The 22,706-nt window shown below is 44.3% G+C and overlaps 1 protein-coding gene across 1 annotated transcript; it reads right to left on the bottom strand.

The window, feature by feature from the left end:
• Positions 1-406: 406 nt before the first annotated feature.
• On the bottom strand, positions 407-7,852 carry LOC147702806 (securin-like). Its single transcript, XM_086928827.1, has 6 exons — positions 7,816-7,852; positions 3,798-3,918; positions 3,125-3,297; positions 1,330-1,396; positions 1,017-1,163; positions 407-560 (listed from the first exon to the last, which is right to left on the bottom strand). Exons 2-6 carry the CDS (start codon positions 3,886-3,888, stop codon positions 487-489), a joined length of 552 nt encoding a protein of 183 aa, XP_086784953.1. The 5' UTR covers positions 3,889-3,918; positions 7,816-7,852; the 3' UTR covers positions 407-486.
• Between the last annotated feature and the right edge of the window lie 14,854 nt (positions 7,853-22,706).

Here is a 22,706-nt window from a genome sequence, read left to right as displayed (position 1 = left end):
AGTGTGTTGCCTGTGGTTCTACAAGTGAGCTGCATTACAAATAATCCCAAATTCTAGTTCATCCAGTGCTCCATTTGAATTGTGTGGGCCTCAATTCTGGCATCACTGTCCAAAAGAGGCTAGTGACTGTTTCATCTGTCTAGGACCTAGACAGATGAAACAGTCACTATTTTTTTTCTTCTGCTAATCAATCCACAAAGTTCCATACTATACCATAATTCTAGTACTAATCCTCATCCCCAATGAGGATATCTTCAGGTCTACTCATAGCTTGCTTCTCATTGAGGATATACCCCCACAGATCTATAGTTCACCCTTGTATGTGGCAATTATCTGCCAACTTATGTTGGAAAGTAATGAATGAGTAGTTTAGGTGCTAAACGCCATTCCATACAAATAACTTAGCTAGTGACAAAACCTTTATTAAAACATATAAATACAGTAAAAGTGCATAAACAGTCCCATTAAGTCCAAATTGCTTTCATTTTAATAGTCCAGCAACGGCGGCAAGTCAACAGATGTTTCAGCCGGCGAATACAAGAAAGGAAAGGGCAGGATATCTGAAAGAGATGGAGCAGAAAGAGCAATTTAGTTTTCAGAAGCTTTGCAGAATCCATGGGCATAAAACGTTCCGTTATTCCAGTCACCTGAAGACACTTCCAGACCCCTACAATGCTTCATGCCATGCCTGCAACTCAGCAGGTTATTGAAATAAGATTAAGTGTGGCATACGTAGTTTGTGACAGCGTGCAGAACCTGAAAAAACGTAAAAGGCTTTTGCAGTACAATGCAAAAAAGGATTCCAAAACCAAAGGTTCAGTGTGTAAGATCCCTATGCAGAGATAGTCCTTGCATAAACCTTAAATGACAGCAGCATAATACATTTTACTTGACACATTAGCAATTACCAGCTGGTCAAGGGGAATAGGGAATTTTTAATTAGTGGGCAAGAATTAAACAAAAGCAGCTTAAGGTGCATTTGAAATGGCGAAAAGGGGGCTCTTAATATTACCAACCTGACTCCCATGTGAATGAAGAGGGTTTCAGAGGAGATGGCATCAGGTTGACATGTCGATCAAACCTTTCCATTGTCTGGAGCGATACACCAGCCAAGCACAAGTGACTCAGTCTGTGCTCTTCACGAACATCAAAACACTCAAAATCTACGGCAATATACAGAGATAACAAGTTAAGATAGGCTGTGGAGACGTACACAGACCTACTTGTGTTCAGTTGCCTTCAACTGGCTACGACTCCCATTACCGATTACAGATAGAGACTCAAACCACTCTTTCATATAAATCTACTGTGCCAGAAGTACATGCTTACCAAGTGGATTATAGGGAATGAGTTTCTCAATTTCTGGATATTCCACCTCAGAATGTTTTCTTCCATTCTGTGAAAAAAATAAAGAGGTTTAAACTTTGAACAAGCAATCTATCATTTGTCTATGAAGTGGCCAACCACATGAGACGTTAACCCCTTCGAGGCTGATGACGAGCTGGGCTCGTCATGGTGTAGCCTCCTCGCACACTGATGACGAGCCCAGCTCGTCATGTAAAGTGCGTTTTTTAAAAAGTCAGCATTCCATCAGAATAAGAGCAGCGCGCATGTGGTTAATCCATATTTGAACAATCACAGTTTAGTGCTAGATAGTTAGCACATTTTTACACTAAACTAGTTCAAATGAAGCCTGGGGAATATGGTAGCAAAAGCTCCCATATGTTCATAACTCCCAATCAAGTTTTGCATTCTCATCTACACTCTACAATCACTACAAAAGTAAACATTGAGTTTAAGTAAAATCGCACTGGTAAAAAAAAAAAAAAAAAAAACTCTACACTACAGAAACCGATGTGTCTCCTTTGTTGCAATGCACCCCAACGCCCTTATTTATTGCCAATTAGAAAGTGGTAGCACAGGGATGGATCCATTCAGACAGCAGCCTGGCAGCAAACCAACAAATATTGGTTGTATCTGGAAATAATGGTTTTATCTGGTATCCACTTTTTACAAGGGCCTCAAAGGACATCTACATGTTCTTAACAATTTGTTATTCATTAATTTCCCCAGTTGTGAAAGATTTTAACACTCCTCCTCTCGTCGAGGTCTTACAATTGCAAAGTGCAGTCAGCACTAACCCCTGTACCATTTGGTAAAAGGTACCTCACTTTTTGGTACGAGGCTTCACCCGTACTTTACCTTGGATGGCAATTGGAGTTCAGTAACTGAAGATTAAAAACAGTCACACGGGCGATGAACTAGAGCAGTCCCATCACAGCAAAACCATTGACTGGCTAGGGACAAGGCATTGTAGTAAAGGAGGAGAATAGGGGGCTGAAATACATAGGCTTCCAACAAAGCAAAAGCAATAGAGCCCCACCTCCTTAAACCCCCCACCCCTAAAAAAAAAAAAAAAAAGCGACCTCACAAAACAAACACCTCAATACAAATTGAACGTCAAATCTGCTCTGTAAGTTGAAGGTGCTAGCAAGCACCAATTGGGCTTTTGTAGATAGTTCTAGACGCCTTATTCTACTAGGAAAGTAAGGGTCCACTTTCAAAAGTGTGGCCAGAGTGCATGGATCTTACCATACCCAAGTTTAACTCACAACTAAAGTGGGCCTTTGCTATCCCAGGAGAGCACAGGAACCATGTGAAGCAACTTTGTTATCTAAAAGTAGTGCTCCTGTGCAGGTAGTCTTGGGGCAAGAATAGTAAATGTGAAAACCCAGTAATCACAGATTGTGTTAGTACTAACACAACCTCAATGTGCCCCTTTTCTAGCAGATCTGACGATCAGTCCATATCACACGCGCACTCCTTGACTATTAGAGTCCTCCAGAAAATGAGCCGGAGTAGTGAACTCCATATTGTACAACAGTCCACAGTCTGGGAACAGTTTGCTTTTTTATGACCGGAGTGATACATAAGTTGTGTTACTAATAACTGCATAAGTGAACAAATAAGTGACGTTGAGTCCCACTTGACCCACCTTTAGTTACATATCCAATCCACCAAACCTCAAGGCTAGCAAACATAGCAGCAGTAAGAGGGCCTGTATCAAGTTGGAAGTCTCACTAGAATATAGATTAAAGCACAGGAGGGAGGGATTCTGAAATACCTTAGCAGAAGGCTGTTGTAACCTTGGCTTCGCCATTTTTGTTTGTGTGCCAACAGGAGCGTTGCCAATGTTGATAGTGATGTCAGCGAGACCTTGCCTGGCTACTGGAGAAGCCTTCAGTACCTTGCCAAGTCGTAGTCCCTGCATTTGAGGTCGCTCAGAAAACACCTTTGCTAAGAGAAAAGCAGGTTACGTTTTGGAGTTCAACACCATGAACTGTCATTCAATCTGATACAGAAGGGTAACATCCCTACCTAGGGTAAAATAACAGTCCTCCACAATACCAAACAATATTCTTAACATTTGAAAGTGGGAGCTAAATGATGTTAACTGAAGTTTAATGTAGCTCTATGATGCATGCAATTATAACTCAGTCTAGCAGCAACATTTACAGTAGCGCCAGCATAATACAAATGGCCTACAGAAGGGAGTGCAGCACAGCTATCCATCTCAGACTTGTCTGAAAGGGAATTTAACTTTGAGGCAAACAGAAATTACCACAGTCTTGGAGCCATGTGCACACTCATAGTGCAAACTGTATAATATTACTCTTGCTGTCCCAGAAATAAAAAAATTGGAAGTCACCTTGTGTGTTGTAATACCTACAGTTGTGTACTCCTCAAGGAAGTAGAAACTTTCATTTCAGTGAACCAACTAAATTGACAAAGCTTACTGGATGCAGATGGCAGCCTCAAACGATCCTTCGAACCACCATTTGTACTAGCAAAGACATTCTCTTTGTCCACGTAGATCAGAGTAGCCATCTATCCTGGTTTAGAACACAAATACAAGTCCTGCAAAAGAAACAAGATGGTCACTGGACAGGTTTTGTACCCAAGTATTGCTGGAGACTGAACAAGAAGAACTGTTAGTGGAGAATAATAAGAAAGTCGAACTGTACAACAAAAAACTAAACAAAATTAGAGTAAAATTGAACACACAACTTTACCATAATGACAGAATTCCAATAGGAAGGGAATCCAAAATATGCATTGTTAAAAGTTTTAAGTAGAAATGGCGCAAAAAAGGGGAAAAAAAGCAGAAATGACAGTCAATATTCACTGAAGTCCAGGATGCAGGTACACAGAGGTTGACTTCAATGGATACTTCAATCAGGTTAAGAGATTTTATCTTGTGGATTGGTCCTTCAAGTCACAAACCACCACAAGAGTATGCTTCTAAAGCCCCATGGGATCTCTGGTGGCAGAGCTGTACACAGACTTTCAGGGTTTCATGCAGGGGCCAACAGCAGGGTCCAGTTGCCACTGTTCTCTTGTAGCTTGAACAGGTCATCTTTATGACCCTTTGAGTCAACTTTTGTCCTGGGTAAAAGAAAACCGGGCCAGATTATTATTAATTTAGATTTATAATGCGCGCTATCACCCAGTGGTCTCTAAGCGCTTGTCAGAAGGGGCACACGAACTGGGAAGATGAGAAAGGGGTCGTTAGGACATGCCCCATGCCTCCTGGAAAAGGACTGTTTTGAGCTTTTTCCTGAATGGTAGTAAACTAGTTTCCTTGCGCAGGCTCATTGGTGGGTTGTTCCAGGCTACAGGAATTGCATTGGAAAAGGCTCGCCCTCCTAGTGATGATAGTTTGAAACATGGCTCCTCTTAACAGACAGCAGTTGCAGTTTCAGTCCCCTTCTGTTCTTTCACAGGTAAAGAAGTATTTTTAAGTGTGCGCATGAGATGCCACATTTATTCCTGGTATAAGGTAGTGGGTGGTATGACTCCTAGGAACACCCTAACCAACAGGGAAACCTACCAAGGCTAACCCTCCACACTTTGGCCGTTTTGAAATTGATTAAGTCTTAAGCCACACTGATCTTGGGCTCAGAGTCTTGGGGGATGTGGGAAGTGTACTATGATAGTGTCCATCCACATCAACAGTAAAATACAGTTTGAGGCAGCCACTCCATCTATAATAAACCCAGAGACAGATGTCGGATAGGACAAAGTAGGGTCCTTCAGCATAAAGACTGGACATATTAAATAAAAAGCATTGTCTAGGCAACCTGTTCTCTCCCTTTCAAGTATAAGTGGCACATCAGACCTGTCAAGGTGGACTTGACACAGCTGTCAAAAGTAGGCACACAGTCTCCCTGCAATTCGCCAAGCTCAAATAGGTTCTCTGCCCATTAAGGGCAGCCTACGGCTTGACCCTGGGAGGCATTTCAGACCTATTCAAAGGCTAATGCGAGCTGGTTCAAGATTATGCTAATTGACGTTCTGATCTTCAGGCAGATAAAAGATAACTTTCTAAAGGTACATTTTTATCATAATCTATCATTTAATTGCATGTTTAACTACTAAAAATAGGCGTTTGATTATTTTCTACCTAGTCCGTTTCCCGATACAGTATTAGTATTTTAAACATCTGGGGTGCCACCAAAAAATGCTTTTGGGTACTAGTCACTAAGGAAATGTTAAGATAACATTTCTGCAGGTCCTACTTTTAAATACCAGGCATCCCGCCTTGTGGGTGACAAGGCCTACATAGGGGAGTTACAATTATTTAAATAGGAGGTTTGGATCGGTCAAAATGGTTTATTTTGACAGGTCCAAATGCAATTTTAACACTGTTCCATTAAGGCTACAATGGCAGGCCTGAAGAAACGTTTACACGGTCACTGTAGTGGATTGAATAAATGGTAGGACCAATAGAATTATGCAGCAGGGTTGAAAAAAAATGATGTGGAAATAAAAGGCTTGCTCAGCAACAGGTGTGGCGTTTATAGTGACTTTTGAACCAGAAGCAAATTGGTTAAAATTTGCAGCTTATGCAACAGACTATGGATTATGAGGCAAATCTATAATTATGCTAAAAATGCCGCAGCTGCAAAATTGCATAAATCCAGGAACCCTGATAAAAGATGCTGCAGTCCAATAGTGGCATTTAACTTCTACGCAGAGCACTTTAACTACTAAACATTATAGGCAAATCAAATATACCAATTCAACCAGGCTGTAGAGGGGAGCAGAGGCACTTTGCCACTACTTAGCAGGGTTGAGTGCAGAGCTCTAAAGCCAGAAAAACTATAAGGTTGCTGCAAAAGGCAGGGGCAAAAAATATAACCGCAAGGAACACAGAAAAGGTGGATTTCCTACAATACTTAACCACTACCAGCCACTCACCCCCTCAGTGAGGCTTCTAAATAGTTACCCTCATAGGGAACACTGTGTTGCCATTACTCTGAATGTACACCACAAAATAAATGTTCAGACAACATTTTTGTAAATGCAGAGGCCTACACATAGGACATGGGCTCTACTATAACTTGCTTTATCTTAAGGTGAAAACACATGTAAGCCAGTAAACGTTTTCACTCATTGAAGTCTCACAGCCCACAGGTCTGGCTTTCCAGTCATGGAAAGATTTCAATAGAGCCAGAAGGAACAGCTCTGTTATTTCAAGAGCCATGCACAGCAACATTGAGAACTAAAATAAAGTAGTTGATGCGGACCCTGTGAAAGTACTTAGGGTGTTCAGCTATCCCTATCAGCTTGCTGATTAACTGACAATACAACTTAAAGTCCTAAAAGCATACCACAGACCGGCATGGTAGAAATCTAAAAAAGTGGCATCATTGACAAAGTAGTCACACACACACACATTGGACAGAATGTTTTGTTACTGTGCCTCCCCCCTTAAAACCCATTTGGCATGTTACTAACATGGAATCTTCTGGAGGCACCTGCACTTTCGTATATCTTACTTACCACCATTGAGGAAAACCATTGCGCTCTCATCGTCACTCATACTGCCGCCACCACATTTTACCTGTACCTACCCAAATAGTCTTGACGTGCCATATTATTAATTCTACCTATAGACTTCTGAAAATAGAGTCGTTCTCATTGTCCGTATGCTTCATCTGCCCATAGATCTTAGAATGTGCATTATAATGACAACTACACATTTACTACTCCCTTGAATCCTATACTGTGCCCTTACTGCAGTCTCACACACATCGCATTAACCACTACAACTAGTACGCCGAATAAGCAGGTGTTGCTTTTCCTGTATTATCGGTAATGCACGCGAACGTCCTACAGGATTGCATCTGCACTATAGAAAAGCACTGGCAAAGCCATGTCGTCTCACCTTTGGGACACATTGGCTTTGTAAATGCCCCTTTGCAACGCTGTACAGAAAGTATCGCATCATTTTGTAGGTTCTAAGAGTGAGTAGCGGAAGGATAACCCCGTTAGGCTTGAGCTAAAAACTAACTAAATGAAACAAACCAAACGCTCACTCCAGGCCTGTAATCTAGTTCTTAGCTACCCAACAATGCACCCGGAGAACTCACTCAAGATGCCTATGGCCCGTGGAGCGACAAAATTCATACCCATTTCCACTTTGTATTTTTGTACAGTGCGTCATAAAAGGTAGAGAAAATCGCATGTGCCAAAATGTTAAATAAAGCGTTTAATGAACTAATAAACCGAACGTTTAAATCAGGGACTGTTCATACAACCACCAGACTTGACACCTGGTGGCTCCTAATGTTCAATTGATAGAAACACATTTAAGCAGACGGTAGAAAACACTTTACTACTCCGCTTAAACACCGACTTTAAACCCAACAAAAACGCTTCAAACAGCTTTCAAAAGTGTCAAGCCTAACACCACATAACAAACTGCTTATAGCGAGAATTAGAAAACAAAACAAATAGAACATTACTCACGCTTTTCAATCGAACCTTACACGTTCAACACTAAGCATAGAACAGCCAGCCCGGGGCATTTAAACCGCACCCCGAATCGCTATTGGTGATTCTTCAACGAATGTTATGTTGCCGTTAGTCTGTTTTCACAGACACGCCCACCGCTGGGGAGAGCAAGATAGACCTACGGGAAGAAGGCAGGGTGTGGTTGCACTTCAATGCGGTTTGATGAAGATAGCGGGGCCTTTTCTATTGTGAAATAGCCAGCTTGAAAATGAGTTGGTTTACAACATACATAGGCGTTTGTTTAGAATGTATCACAATAGCTATGGTCAGCAAGAAGCCAGACAATGGAAGTGTGGCACAATGGTTAGAGCGGCAGACCCTGATGCAGAGGTCTGGCCCGGGACCAAGGTTCAATTCCCCGCCTCGGCGGGTCTTGGGCTCAAAATTCCACCGACTTGAGAATTCTCACCTCGGTGCCTGTTCCAATCATGGAGTCCCACTCTGCAACTCTGGGCAATAGCTTGCTTAGTCTCCACAACGGCCCCCACAACGCTGAGGATGCCTGGCCTCCACCTTGGGGGTGCCCAGGAGTCCACAGCAGGTATTCGTACAGTAGTGCACTATACAAGTATCAATTTACATTACGTTTAATTGTGAGGTATGTTTGACATCTCTAACTTGTCCAAATTTAAAGAAAATGCACATATTGCAAAAATGACACACTATAAATATTTGTATTTCATAATCGTTCTTTTTTTTTGCCAGTGAAATCTAACCGGCACCGAAAAGGAAAACGCACATCTCGGTTAATTCCACGAACTAGTACGTCGGCATTCCGATTTCTTCTTTGAATTGTCAATGCGTGTTCTTAAAGGCTAAGGTCGCGCCTGATGCCTAGCTGTGGCTCAGCTCGAAATCCTCTTTGAGATTCGCGCCCATAATGAACCGAACTTTCATATAGGCTCGGCCTACCAACTCCCCTTCTGCTACCCACGACGAGGGCCAGAGCTGCCGAATTTGGTGAGGCAATGGGATCCTGGGTTCGAGTCTGTTGTCCGCTCTACATCCTGTGATTCTAGACAAATCGCTCAGTCTATCCAATGCACCTTCCTTATGCAGTTGATGTGAAGAGCTCCACTACCTTTGGAACGAGTTTGTTCCAGGGCCGGACTGAGAACCAAAACCGGCCCTGGCAAAGTGCTCGGCTGCCCCCCCTGGGGGTGCGACCAAGCTCTTTGGCGGGGCCTGTTTTCGGCCGATTTTGTTACAGGGCCGCTTTTGCAGCTATGCCGCAAAAACGGCCCTGTAACAAAAACGGCCCCCTGGGTCCAAAACCCGCCCCCACCCTTGCGGCGCACCGGGGGATTGCCCGGTGCCCGCAATGGCCAGTCCGGCCTGGTTTGTGCTATAGAAAAATGCACAAACATAGAACAGAATTGAATAGAATAGGGGTAGAAAAGGTTTATTGTTTCAGTTAATTAAAACCATAACAATACATTTTGTAAAATCAGACACTACGAATAAAACTTTTTGGGATAGGTGGTTAAATAACATCGCTTTACCATCCCTGCAAACAGCAAAAAGGGTCTATCGAGAGAGGGAGATTTCAGAGGAGGAGGAGGGAAGAGCAATTGCTCATCTGAAGAAGGGGAAAGTGGCGGGTCCGGACGGGTTACCCGGAGAATTATATTGAGGGTTATGTCCTGCCATAATTCCAGCACTGACTACCCTCCTTAATGGTATTCTTTTGAGAGGGGAGAATCCGCCTGACTCTTGGAATGATGTACGATTGTTCTTATTCCAAAGCTAGGTAAAAATCCTTTGGAGTGTGGATCCTACAGGCCGATTTCCCTTCTAAACAATGACTACAACATTTTTACATCCATTTTGGCATTAAGATTGGGGGAGGTCACCTCGGCACCACTCCACTCCCTAAAAACTGTGTAAAAAATCTGGGAGTCTGGATGGATGCTAACCTCAGCTTCCAGTCACACACTAAAAAGGTAGCAGCCACCTGCATAGGTCTCCTAAGGAACCTCAGGCCTATACTCGGACTCTTTGACTCAAAGTCCCGCCAGCTAATCGTCCAGGCAACCATCTTGTCACGCCTGGACTATGCGAACGTCCTCCTCCTGGGAGCAAACAAAGCAGAAACGGCTAGGTTCCAACGTATCCAGAACGCGGCGGCTAGAACGCAGGTCGGTCTCCCACGCAGATGCTCAGCCAGAGCCACCATCCGCAAGCTCCACTGGCTGCCGGTGGAACACAGAGTTAAATTCAAAGCTCTTACTACGATCTTTAAGATTGTCAAACAGGGAAGCCCCCCCCTGTTGCGAAACCTGGCCCGACCCTATGTTCCTGGCCGTGATCTATGCTCCTCTAACCAACTTCTTCTGGAAATTCCCAGAACTAGGCTCTGTCGCACTGGAGGTCGCTCCTTTAGCGCTCTCGGACCCAAACTCTGCAACGATCTCCCGATCAGCATACGTTCCATAGACAGTCTCCCAGTCTTTCGCAAAGCAATCAAGACCTACCTCTTTCCTGTTCTCTAGGGCCCTCTCTACTCCCCCGTCTAGTAGGTGTGAGCATGTCTCTCAGCGCCGGGACGCCCCATTGCTGGGGTAGCTGTTGCGCTTCACCAAATCCAGAAAAATAGGTAATTGGTTCGATAATCCACCAAGATCAAAGGGGCTTTATAAAGGGACGCCAGCTGGCTGACCACACTCGAGATTTGGTAGGGGCATTTGACATTGCAACCACATTTTCTCTTCCATTGGCTACCTTGACCTTAGACGCCACCAAAGCCTTCGATACGGTCAACTGGCCCTATCTGGTGGAGGTGATGAGAAGGTTTGGGTTGGGGGAGGTCTTCTGTCAGGTTAGATTGCTAGTTAATGGCATTTTAGCGGACCCAATAAAAATCACCAGAGGCACCAGACAGGGCTGCCCGCTTTCCCCTCTTTTATTTAATCTTTACATAGAGCCGTTTGCCCAAGTTTTAAGAGAGGAAGCGGATATCCCCCCTTTTGTATTTGGTGAGTGGGAGAAGCGAATTGCTCTTTATGCGGACGACATCTTGGTCTACACGTCCGACCCGCAGAGAGCTTTCCCGACAGTAATCAAAAAGGCAGGGGAATTTGGGCAATTCTCTGGCTATGACATCAACGCCAGCAAAACAGAGATCATGTGTTGAAACGTCCCTAATGTACAGTTAACAGTAGCAACATCAATGAGGTACCTGGGTATACGTATCACCCAAGAAATAGGAAACTTGGCACAGACCCACTTAGATCGTGTTGCCACGGAGTGCAAGAAACTTTTGAAATCTTGGTCATTTCTGCCACTCTCCATTTTTGGGAGAACAAACGTAGTTATTTTTTTTTTTTATATTTATTATAAAATTCCCCCCCCCCCCCACATTTTTCCAATTGATCCAATACATTTTTACAGTACAAATATAACATACACATAAAGACCATCACTAGAGAGAAAGAGCAACAAAAAGTCGAACACAAAAAAAAACCAACAAAAAAAAAAAACAGGGAAAAAACAGATTATAACGCCTATTTCCCCCTATTCTTCCATTGCTCCATAAGAAACCAAATCCTACCCCCCAATGCTCTTGCCCTTCTGCCTTTTTTATCATAGATGGCTTTCTCCATATTGTATGTGGAGAGAAGTCTTGCTATCCATGTCTGGAATGTAGGTGCCGTCTTATCTAGCCAGGCCCTTGCAATAATAATCCTGAGGACTGCCGTGACCATAAACAAAAATTCTGGGTATTCGGTATTATCCCCTACCCTTACCCCTAGCATTATCAGCTCATCTGTTAATTTAATCTTCAGCCCCAAGGAGCCCTCCAGAAATTCTTCGATTGCCTGTTTTAATGTATAGAGTTGTGGGCATTGTGCAAACATATGTGTAATATTAGCTCCATTTGAGTTACACCTTGGGCAGGCTATTCCGGTGCTTCCCCCCACTGGGCAATTCTAGCCGGTGTGTGGTACAAATAATAGACTGTTTTATAGTGCTGGGTTTGTAACGTCGCCGAGCACAGCACAGACCGACCTAGGTCTAATGAAGCTTGTAAACCCTCAGGGTGCGCCCCACTTGTTCCACCCACTTATTGGCATATTTTTCTCTATCATCTGTTTTTAGCACATAGAGCTCTGCCTACAGTTGCCTAATCATGCCGTGTATGCTATTCTCCAGATAGTCCATAATCCTACAGTGTGATAACCCTATTGGACCACCCTGCTTCTTATGAAAATAGCTCCTCACTTGAAGGTATTTAAAAAAATTGTTACCTGTTATCTTAAATCTCGTCTGAATGTCCTGAAACTGTAAGAACACCCCTTTTACATCCAACAAGTCCCCTAATTTCTTAATCCCCTTAATCCCTGAAGACATCTGCAGGAAGATCATTGTTTGTATACAGCCTCAAATACCTATTGACTCTGCCAATTCCTAGCTTTTTCCCCACAGCCTTCCAGATTCTATATACCGCACTTAGGGTCTTGAACCTAGTGTGTTTGTAGTAGGCATACTCCACTGTGTTTAGTAGGGCATTCTCTGCCTCCTTCCCCAATGCTGCTTCATAGATGTTCACACAGCCCTCTCTCTCACCATTCTGGACCCTACCACCTAAAAGCCCTTGAGAATATTGAAGGGCAACTGCCCAATAGTACAGCCTAAAATCGGGCGCCCCCCAGCCCCCCTTCTGTTTGCCACCGTTACATGACTTTTTTATGTATTTGTGATATGAATAACATTGTTTGCCACCGTTACATGACTTTTTTTATGTATTTGTGATATAAGTATATGATTATTGTTCAACTGTGTTGTTTGTGTAATTGTTGTTTTATTATGTTTTTTTATCAAGTGTTTTTAATGTGCATAAGTATACACATAATAAATGAAATCTAGTTTTTTAATTATTTGGTTGTGTGCCCTTCATACAATTTCTCCCTTTTCGTGTTGATATTATGCCATTTCATTTACACCATCATCTTTTGGGTCCATGTTTAGGGCTATGTTAGGGGGAGTAGACATCCCATCGGATGGATTTCTATTTAAGTTTGGAGACATGAAATACTTCAAAAAAGTCAGATTATAGACGTTACAGTCCGCCATAACAAATTGGGTCCAGATCAAAAAGAAAGTCGGGTTACATTTACTCCAATTTTGCTCCGGTGTGGGACTCTCCCGGGCTGCTACCTTGTATGCAGGACAGTTTAGCAACCCCGTTAAAGGAGGCAGGGATACTTAGATGGGGAGAGTTATTGGTGGACGGAAGGGTACAAGATTGGGAGGTGTTGAGGGACAAGGTGGGTGTGGCCCTCTCCAGGTTTAAATACATACAGCTGGACAGTTGGGCACGAGCAGTAAATAGGAGTGGACCCAAACTGGGAAAATACAGCCAGTTAGAACAACAATTGGTAGAAAAGCGAGAAGGGGGTAAAGAGGTGGCAATTTGGTACTGGTGCATGGTGGAGGAGGCGGACGGGGATTTCGCCTTGCCAGACAAGCTATGGGGAAATGAGTTGGCCTTCCAGTGCAAGGACCTATGGATTAGATCCTTTCCTTTCCTCTATAAAATAGTGAAACCAGCTTGGTTAAGACGCAATCATTTGTTTACTCTGCATCGGGCCTATCTCTCACCACTAAGGCTCTCCAAGTTTCTTTCAGGGAAGAAGTGTAATAAGTGTAATCTGGTGGCAGCCTCAGACACATATATGTTTATGGATTGTCCTGCCATTAAGTTGTTCTGGGAAGAAGTAAAGGTTACCTTCGATTCGATTTTAAGTATATCGTTGAACATTACTCTTCAGCTAATAGTTTTTGGATTGGAGGAAAATGTAAAAGGACAGGCAAAGTCTTTTCTTTTCTATTCTATCATCCTGGCACGTAGCTTGGTTAATGTCATTGCACGAAACCTCAAAGACTGACTTGGCTAGATCATGTAGCAAAATAAATCTGTCCTTTTGGGATTTGTTAGTAAACTGGAGATAGGACGACCGGGTTTTTCTTTTTTCCCACGGGTCCGAGGATTATGTCGATTAGTCTCCAGAAGACTTTGGGAAGTACCCTCCCCCGTGCGTAATCCCGGGTCTGTCAGGTTGAACACCGTTGGCTGGAGTCTCTCAGTTTCCCGCTTAAGAGGCTGGTCTCCCGCCCATCATCAAAAAAATAAAATCGTGTCTGGAAAAGGTCATGAAGGAGGATAGACCACTAAAGTACCTTAAGGCAGACACGTGTGGTGGTTGGCGTGTCTTTTGTGGATGGAGGTTATGGCAAATGAGGACAAAAATACAAAAAAACTTTTGGTGTTTTCCAACTTTTTTTTTCTCTAAACCATAAAACTTTCCGTTTCAAGTGCGATTATTTTTAAAATATAGTCAGTCTAACATACACAATGTACTATTATAAAATGGATCGGAAGCATTTGTTGGTCCATGGGAAGTGTTCCTCTGAATGTTCTAATGTTGTTCTATGTTGTATTCAGGAGTACACTCCACTTTAGAGTTGGCTGACCTGTTTCTTTTTTTGTGAGCAGGGCACAAGGTTACATTTTAGTGCATGTGTATGAGCTAAGAAAAACTTTATTAGTTGGCAATTCAATGGAGTGTCAGTTGAGTCTAAGGTTGCCATAATTGCCGATCTACACGTTCTTATGCCTCTGGAGTTCATGGATTTTTTTAGAAAGATGCCTCGTGCTTGGGATAAGTTTGGACAAATGCAGACAAGATGAATGAAGTCCTCCTTACTACTCCCACATAGTCTGGAGTCTTTGGGCCTGTCGTGTTCTTATCTAGGACCCTAATTAGATATTCCCGATTTATGCCCTTGTGAGGTTATAATTAATAATGTCCTGACAAAGGCATAAGAATCAGATTCATATTCTGTAATAGCCCATGCAGTCAAAAGCACAGCATTGCTACTCCCATCGACTCCTAGGAAGCACAACGGGTTCTTTAAACAAACCAAGCCTCCAGCAGTCCGGGAAAATCCCACCTGCTTTTGTTTTGATTTGAACAAGAACTTCAGAAGTCCTGCAAGAACTGTTAGTTCTCGGTGACGTCTTATGTCCAACCTTACGTCAAACCTGGCACCTTTTCAGGTATAAAATACCAACAGTTGCCTTAAGCAAACACACAGTGTTTTGGAGCGGCCATCTACTTGCCCGAGAGCCCAGCTGATGCGAGTGCCCGCGGAAGCCGCCCTTCCTGTTTGACGCACTGAGAGAGACGCTGTCTTTTTCTCCAGCCGAGAAAATCCAGCTCCGGTGTTTCCAGCCTACCCTTGCAGGTTGCTGGGATATCGAGTCCTGAGGAAAGAGATACCAGACCTCCCACATTCTATTACCAAGGTACGGAGCTGATTAAACCCTTAGGAGAATTCTTGTTGCAGATTCTTGGCAAAATTATATTAACCAACTTAACTTAACACTACTACTTACTTGTCCCTTCCCACGTATTAGGCTTAGGTCAGGTACACCAGGGTAGGCTTAGTTAGAAGCACCAGTTGAGCCTTTTAGCCAATGTATATATGTATGTATATATTTTAACCATTTTAAAGTATCATATGGCTAAGAAACCGTATCAATGCTTTTACAGTATTATTTCATAATACTACTTTTACTGTACGCACTTTACTTTACTTTAAGTATTGCAATTGTGGCAATTCATTTCTCTTGCATGAGAAGGAAGACTGCTCAATAAATAAGACCTTTTTATTGAAAACGCCTGTCTCTCCATTTCTCTGCATTCTGGTGAAACTAAGTATGCACTGCTGACTGAGTGAAATATTTGTCTATTGTTTTCACACGACTCTAGAGATATACTCCTATTCTGGGGGAAAAAAGTTGTCATGTTTATGCGGTTGTCGGAAACTGAATCCCTTCTTGTCTAAGCCAGGGAAGGTTCCCCCTCCCTCTTCATTCAGGAAAGTTCTAGTGACCTCTGAGCTAGCTGGCGCAAACCTAAATGAAGTTTAACATAGTCAGTAGAGACCTAGATGACCTCAGTCCTACGTCTACAGTGCTGATTATGTTATTCCAGTGCGCAGAGCCTATTGGGAAAATAGGACCTACACTGCATGGCACCCAACGTTTGGTAAGGCGGTAATCTAACGCAAGACAATAGAGTAACTCAGTTGTGCTTTTTCACACAGAAACCTTTTCCAGTAAAAACTCCAATAGACGTCTGGAGTGGGTGAAAGGTTAATATCCGCCGGAACTTAGTAGAATGAGAATCCTATGTATTAGTTTCTGGTTTTGATCAACGTTGAAGGATACAGTGTTCCAAAATATTGTGCACCTAATCTTTGTTTCCTTGAAACTCGATCTGCAACAGAAAACCTTCAGTCAGTTAAAATGTCAGAAAGTGACGACGAAAGGGAGCGATTAAGACTAGCAGCTCAACTGTTAGAGGAAGACACAAGTCTCCATGAAACCAAACCAAATGCTAAACTTATTCCGGTCAATCTAAGAAGAACTATAACTCTAAAACTTATAGAAAATGGGCTGACACCGCCAAGTGGTACAGTCATATTCGTGATAGAGGCACACGAATATCGGCAGACAGGGGTATTCTATTCATGGATACACTTTCCAGCAGCACATGCCACGACAAAAGACTTCCAGTATTACAAAATAGAGGAACCACCCGATGAATACACTCCTTTCGAGGAGATTGAGATTCCACTAAAATACCAAGAGCACCTGCTCTGGTTTAAAGGCACCCAAAAACATAATAATCACATCACCAGGCTCGGTCCACTAGGTAGACCAGAAGAAACGGGTCCGGTCCTATGTAACTATGCAACACACCCAGACTACGAAATAATGTCAAGCGAACATCTCTGGGGATTGTTGCCCTTCACGGAGAGAGATAGACACCTGCAGTTCTTTGAATCCTTGACCAGCGCTACCTTTCGCGACACCCGCTTCGCGGGTGCCGCTCATTTGCATATCCTCCGTGCCTTGCTGGTGTGAGCGGCTTCACAGTCGGTGAAGAACCAACGCGCTCCCAGGTTGTGGCATTGAGCGTTGATTGCGCGTGGAGCCGACCGGAGGACTGCGAGGACCAGCAGCCTCAGCTGACACAGCTGGTGCCTCTTCCCCCGGCGGCCACGCCCCCTGCCTTTGTGTACTTAATCCGCCCCAGCTCAACCGCGACGCGGGACGCGCACGGGTCGGAGCACGGGGCGAAGACCAGGCAAAGAGCGGGCCGTTTGAGGCCGTTCGAGTCCGGGCCCCTTCTCTTCGCCTGCCCGACCAAGACTACTGACACCTTGAGAAATGTGTACACGGGAAACAAGAAGTAAAACATCTTCCCTTGCTGCAGCCGGAGCGGTTAAAGGCCCTATTGACACCTACTTTGCCAAGGCTGGCTCACTCCTGATTGAGGAGATCCAGGTCCTGGAGCGAAGAATATCACAAGAAATAGATTGGGTAAGGAGATCATCTATGGGACCCATGGCACTAGCCAGAACCCCAGAAAATTGTTCGGGTAGGCCTTTCACGCATAGCTCTGATCGGGTACCATGCCACCTCACGGACACCTTAACAACCAGTCCAGAACTCACTATTGATGTTCCAAGTGATCTAGAGGACATGAGCCTTATGGTTTTACCCACCACCCAAAATACCCAGCCTATACCATCGCAGAACACAGAGATAGCTTTAACTGCAGAACCCAATAGCGATAACAATAAGGGAGCCAGAGAGGGGGCCATTCCAAAAAAGAAGCAAGGTCCACAAAACTTAGAAGAACCTAGGTCCAAAACTCCCAAATCCAAACAAGCTAGAGGTAAGGGGAGGAAACTAACCGCCCTTGTTCCCACGGTGGAAAGATCAGGAATGTCAACCACTTCCAGACCACCCAAATTAACCCCACTTCCACAATCTACTGACAATGTCCAATTAGACACCTCCACAGACGACATCACTTTGGAGGATATATGTTCACTGCTCAGGTCTCTATTAAGTCCCCTTGAGGCGAGACTGACTAAGATAGAAGCAAGATTAGTGAGTATTGAAAAGGCAACTGTGCAACTTGCCGACGCTAGGAAAACTGACAATAGTGGGACCAAAATATCAAAGGAGGGTACAGGCTTTAAACCTGTCAAAGGCAATAATCTTCAGGCTGTAACAAACAATAAACCATCAGACTCAAAACCTAAATCTACACAATCAGCAAGTATCAATGCACCACAACCCACAGTTTCACACAAAGCCCCGACACCCACACAGCAACCAAATACTGCTACTCCTAAACCTGCCCCTTCATCAAAATCAAATCCTACGCCATTGACAAAAACTAAGCACGACCCCCCACTCGAGGGAGAGAAACCACATACCAAACGAAAATTACAGTTTGTAAACCTCCCACCAGAAGCAGCCCCTTACACCGTTGTTTTGGTTGGGGTCCCTGAACTCGACCCCCCCACATTTGAATCATACACTTCACTCAAGAATAAAGTGATAAACTGGCTCTCGGTAAACAGACCACTTCCGAGAGGAACAGCGAGTGATATTTCTACGACCAAGAGAGTAGCATGGGTGGGGCATACTAGGAAATCCATCAGAGGAGACTGTATTCTGGTCTCCTTCAGAGACCCCAACACAGCTGCATATATCTGCTCCAGTGCTGCTGATGAGGACTTTGGCAACACCATCCAAACACTTCCCCTCTCATTTTTCTACCCCTCCAATTTATATAACTCAGAGGATCACAGGTGGGGACACCACCAAGAGTTATTGGAGGGTTGGGAAACTCGCCCCAGAGAGACCAACAATTACCCTTCACACAGGGGAAGACCAACTGAGTACTTCCCTGGTCACGGGGATGAGGCTGGGTGGGAAACCGTCACTAGGAGGAGGAGGGGGGGTGGTGGCTATAGGAGGGGAATTTCCGGGCCATATAGAACTCACTACCCTGCCTACCTAACAACACAAAATCGATATAGTAATTTAGATATGGTAGATTGACAGGTGGCTAGAAAGGGGAATGTTGCCTCCACAACCTCCCCAACTGTCAGCAATACACTTAAGGGTGCCAATATTTGACATGAATACATCTATACTGGCGGATTCATCGACAGCAAGCTCAGGTGAACCGATTCAGACTTCAGGCATGACGAACCCTTCCTTACCCACTGCTTGTAGTCCATTGGGTTTGACCCATCCCTCTCCAAACCACAGGGACCACCCCGAGCCCATCGATATCGTTGTGAGTCCGCAACGTGTCCAATCATTACACATAACAGTAATTTCGTGGAATGTGGCAGGGCTCTCTAGTAAATTAGACTGCTCAGAGTGGAGCTCCTATATTAGATCCAAAAACGTAATACTCCTACAAGAAACCTGGGCGCGAGAAACAATAGATTTACCTGGCTTTGCCTCTTTTTCTAAAACAGCCAAGTGGGGGGGAAAGGGGAGACCATCTGGGGGATTAATGATAGGGGTAGCAACGGATCTAGGCTGCCAAGCCTCCAACTTGGAGACCGCTTCCGACGATTTGTTGGCTGTCTTACTAGAATGGCCTGACTCATCGAAGCTACTAGTCATTAATATCTACTCCAGGCCGACCCAAATGCACAAAGAGTCGCCCACTATAGACGAGCTAGCTAGGTTCTTAGAGGGCACTCCGTGTGATCTCGCCTGTCTGGTTGGGGGCGATTTTAACTCCCACTATGAACCTCTGCCTGGATTGCGTGATGGTCCTTCCCTAGATGAAGATTCCTGCTGGCTCATACCAGAGACGGCGGCACCACCCCCAAGGGCTTGGACCCCCCTAGCCCTACAAATAAATGCCCTTACTCTTAATCTTGGTCTCAGGGCATGTAATGGCCGTTGTAACTCGGATATACCAAGTAACCCCACTTACAACAAACCTGGTAGTGAATCCAGACTTGATTATATTATGGTCAAAACTTTTATGTGGCCAGCAATAGTCGACTTTAAAGTGTGCCCAAGATCGGATAGTGACCACAACTCCCTGGAACTGACCTACTCCCTTCCCGGGAACGAGGACATGTCACAGGGATCTGGCAATGACAAGTCGGGCCTCCTACTTGAAAACAATCGTAGGAAGGTAAAGTGGGAGAAGCTGGCTAGCAGCACGGACAAAATACCCTGCCTTTATGAAAGGTTAATCCCATTATTGGAGAGTGCCTTCCACCTAGGCACTAAAGACCAAGATGAAGACACCAGAGGAGAGCTAGCACTAATCCACAAAAACATCATTGACTCCCTTGAACAAGATTTGTTCACAACCTCTATGAAAAGGAAGGGCTACAAGCCAAAAACCTCATGGTACAACGCCACGTGTAGGAAGGCCAAGGCCCATTTGCTATTAAGGGACGCCTTAGCAGGGAAGAAATCCGTGATAGGAGAAATAAGTATAAATCCCTTCTAGTGAATGCTAGGGCGGAATGGGACTACGACTATTGGGAGAACCTTGTGAAAGCACTGTCAACTAGAGACTCACGTAAATTTTGGCGTGTAGTAGCGAATGGCACGGTTGAGTTATCTTCAGCAATAGAGCCCAACATAGCCCCCTCAGTATGGCAGGCCCACTTTGAAGCGCTGTATGCAGAGGGAGGTGGGGATCTTAGTAGTGAGAGACTTTTAATTAAACCTACCCTCTCAGGGGCCGTATTCACTGAAAAAGAGGTGAGGGAGGCCATTAAAGGTCTAGCTGCTGGAAAAGCCCCGGGATTGGATGGGGTCCCGGGCGACCTGTTTAAACAGGAACCAGCGATCTGGGCACCGTACCTCACACTAATATTTAATGCCATTCAGGGGGGAATGACTGTGCCCGATACTTGGAGGGGAGCAGAGGTAGTCCCAATTTATAAAAAGGGATCCCCCCTGCTCCCATCCAACTATCGACCTATCAGTCTGATTGACATATCCCAAAAACTTTTTGGCAGACTGATTTTAAATCGTTTGCAAGCGTGGATTCAAGAAATGGACATCCTGTCCCCATACCAGGCAGGATTCTGGGAGGGTGTGTCCACCACAGATCAAATATTCAGGCTACACCTGCTATATTGGAGAACTGCGGTAATCGAAGGCGGCAGTCTTTATACCATCTTTGTAGACCTACGCGCCGCCTTCGATTTGGTGCCTAGAGCAAGGTTGTGGAGAGTCATGGAAGAGCTGAACGTCCCCGCAGATATCTTGGCAATCCTGATGAGACTTCATTGTAACAACTACGCCCGCGTAAGGTGTGGCAAAGGTGGCAAACTAACCGAAAGGTTCCCCGTTCGCAGAGGTGTAAGACAGGGTTGTGTGCTCGCACCCACCCTGTTTTGTATCTTTGTGAACGGGGTTGTTGCCCACCTAAACAGGATTGCCAATTCTGACGCCCCAAAGTTGACTGGCAACAGGGTGCCTGCAATTATGTTTGCAGACGACACCCTGTTGCTGTCTAAATCCCCGATGGGGATCCAACGCATTTTGGACGGCTTCCTAGACTTTTGCTCTGACCGGGGTCTGGAAGTGAATCCCCAAAAAACAAAATTCATGATTCTAAATCCCAACTCCCGAAATAGAGCCCCTCCCAAGCTAGGCATGGTTCAACTAGAACGGGTGCATAATATCGAATACCTGGGGATTACTATAAACGAACACTTAACTTGGACATCGCACCAGGCCAAAGTGACCATCAAACTGGCACAGTTGGCGGGTGGCACTTTGCGCCTGGCAAATAAATCAAGTTATCGACCACTTACCCCAATTATTCATATATATAAAACACAAGCCAGGGCAGGGGTTACATATGGGGGTGAGTTGTGGGGTTACACCCAGCATTCCAAGCTACAGTCCACTGAGAATAAATTTTTGAGACAGGTAGCTGCCCTCCCCCAGAGCACCCCATTATTACCACTCAGATTAGACCTGGGAATTAAACCCATAACAGAGGAGTTAGGACTCAAACCACTAAAATTCTGGAGGCGTTTGTGGTGTAGCCCAGACCTCGTAACTTACAGAGAGGAACTACAGGAATTCCTGGAACTACGGAACATAAAGAGGATTCCTTGGCTGACCTACGTCAAGGGAAAGCTCGAGGAAATGGGTTTCCCGGAATTATGGACAGATCCTTCTAATTCATGTACCAAGATTCCAAAAAAGGTACTCGCGAGTGCCTATTATGCCATGATGCTCACTAGAGCCTCTAATGACACTCGAGAGGGGTCCCTGACAAGTTTATTCCTGAAAATGAAAGACACCTATTCCCTCGAAAAAACTTTAGATGAGATTTCCCCAGCACTAACAAGGAAATTGTTTTTACAATGGCGCTATGGATGCCTTCCTCTAGCTTCGTTTACAGCGTCCTGGACATCGTGCTCCACCGTATCATCTTGCCCAATGTGTGCACACCCGAAGGAGGACGATATGCACGCGGTCTTCTTCTGCAAGGGCTACGAGCGGAGGAGGAAATACTGGTTAGTTCCGATGCTCAGGAACTTGGGATTTAGATCTTACCAAACCGCTTATAGAGTCTTAAAATCAGACCTCTCTCCGCCTGTAGTTTTTGCACTTTCAAAATTTTTAACTTCCTTGTGGTTCACCCGAAGCCGAATTATGAAAAGACTGGTATAATGGACACCACCAGCGGTTCTTTCCACTGTCTTACCCAATATTTAAACAAATTCTCTTAAATTTGGATCACATTATGTTTAATAAGTTTTTAATTGTACATATTGTTCTGTATCTTTTATGATCTGTGATCGAAATAAAGATTTTTGAAATGAAATGAAAAGAATTAACAAAGGCATATAGAGAATTAGTTCATTTGGCAAGGGATGACATAGAGAACCTCCAGAAACTAAAGGAAACAGACATAGCAGCCCAACCATTGGAACTTGCCAGAATCATAGGCAAATCCTATGAA

The sequence above is a fragment of the Lissotriton vulgaris genome, chromosome 7 (genome assembly GCF_964263255.1).
Source record: "Lissotriton vulgaris chromosome 7, aLisVul1.2, whole genome shotgun sequence".
Taxonomy (NCBI): domain Eukaryota; kingdom Metazoa; phylum Chordata; class Amphibia; order Caudata; family Salamandridae; genus Lissotriton; species Lissotriton vulgaris.
Note: the sequence above shows the minus strand (reverse complement) of the source record. Positions and strands in the feature narration are given on the sequence as shown.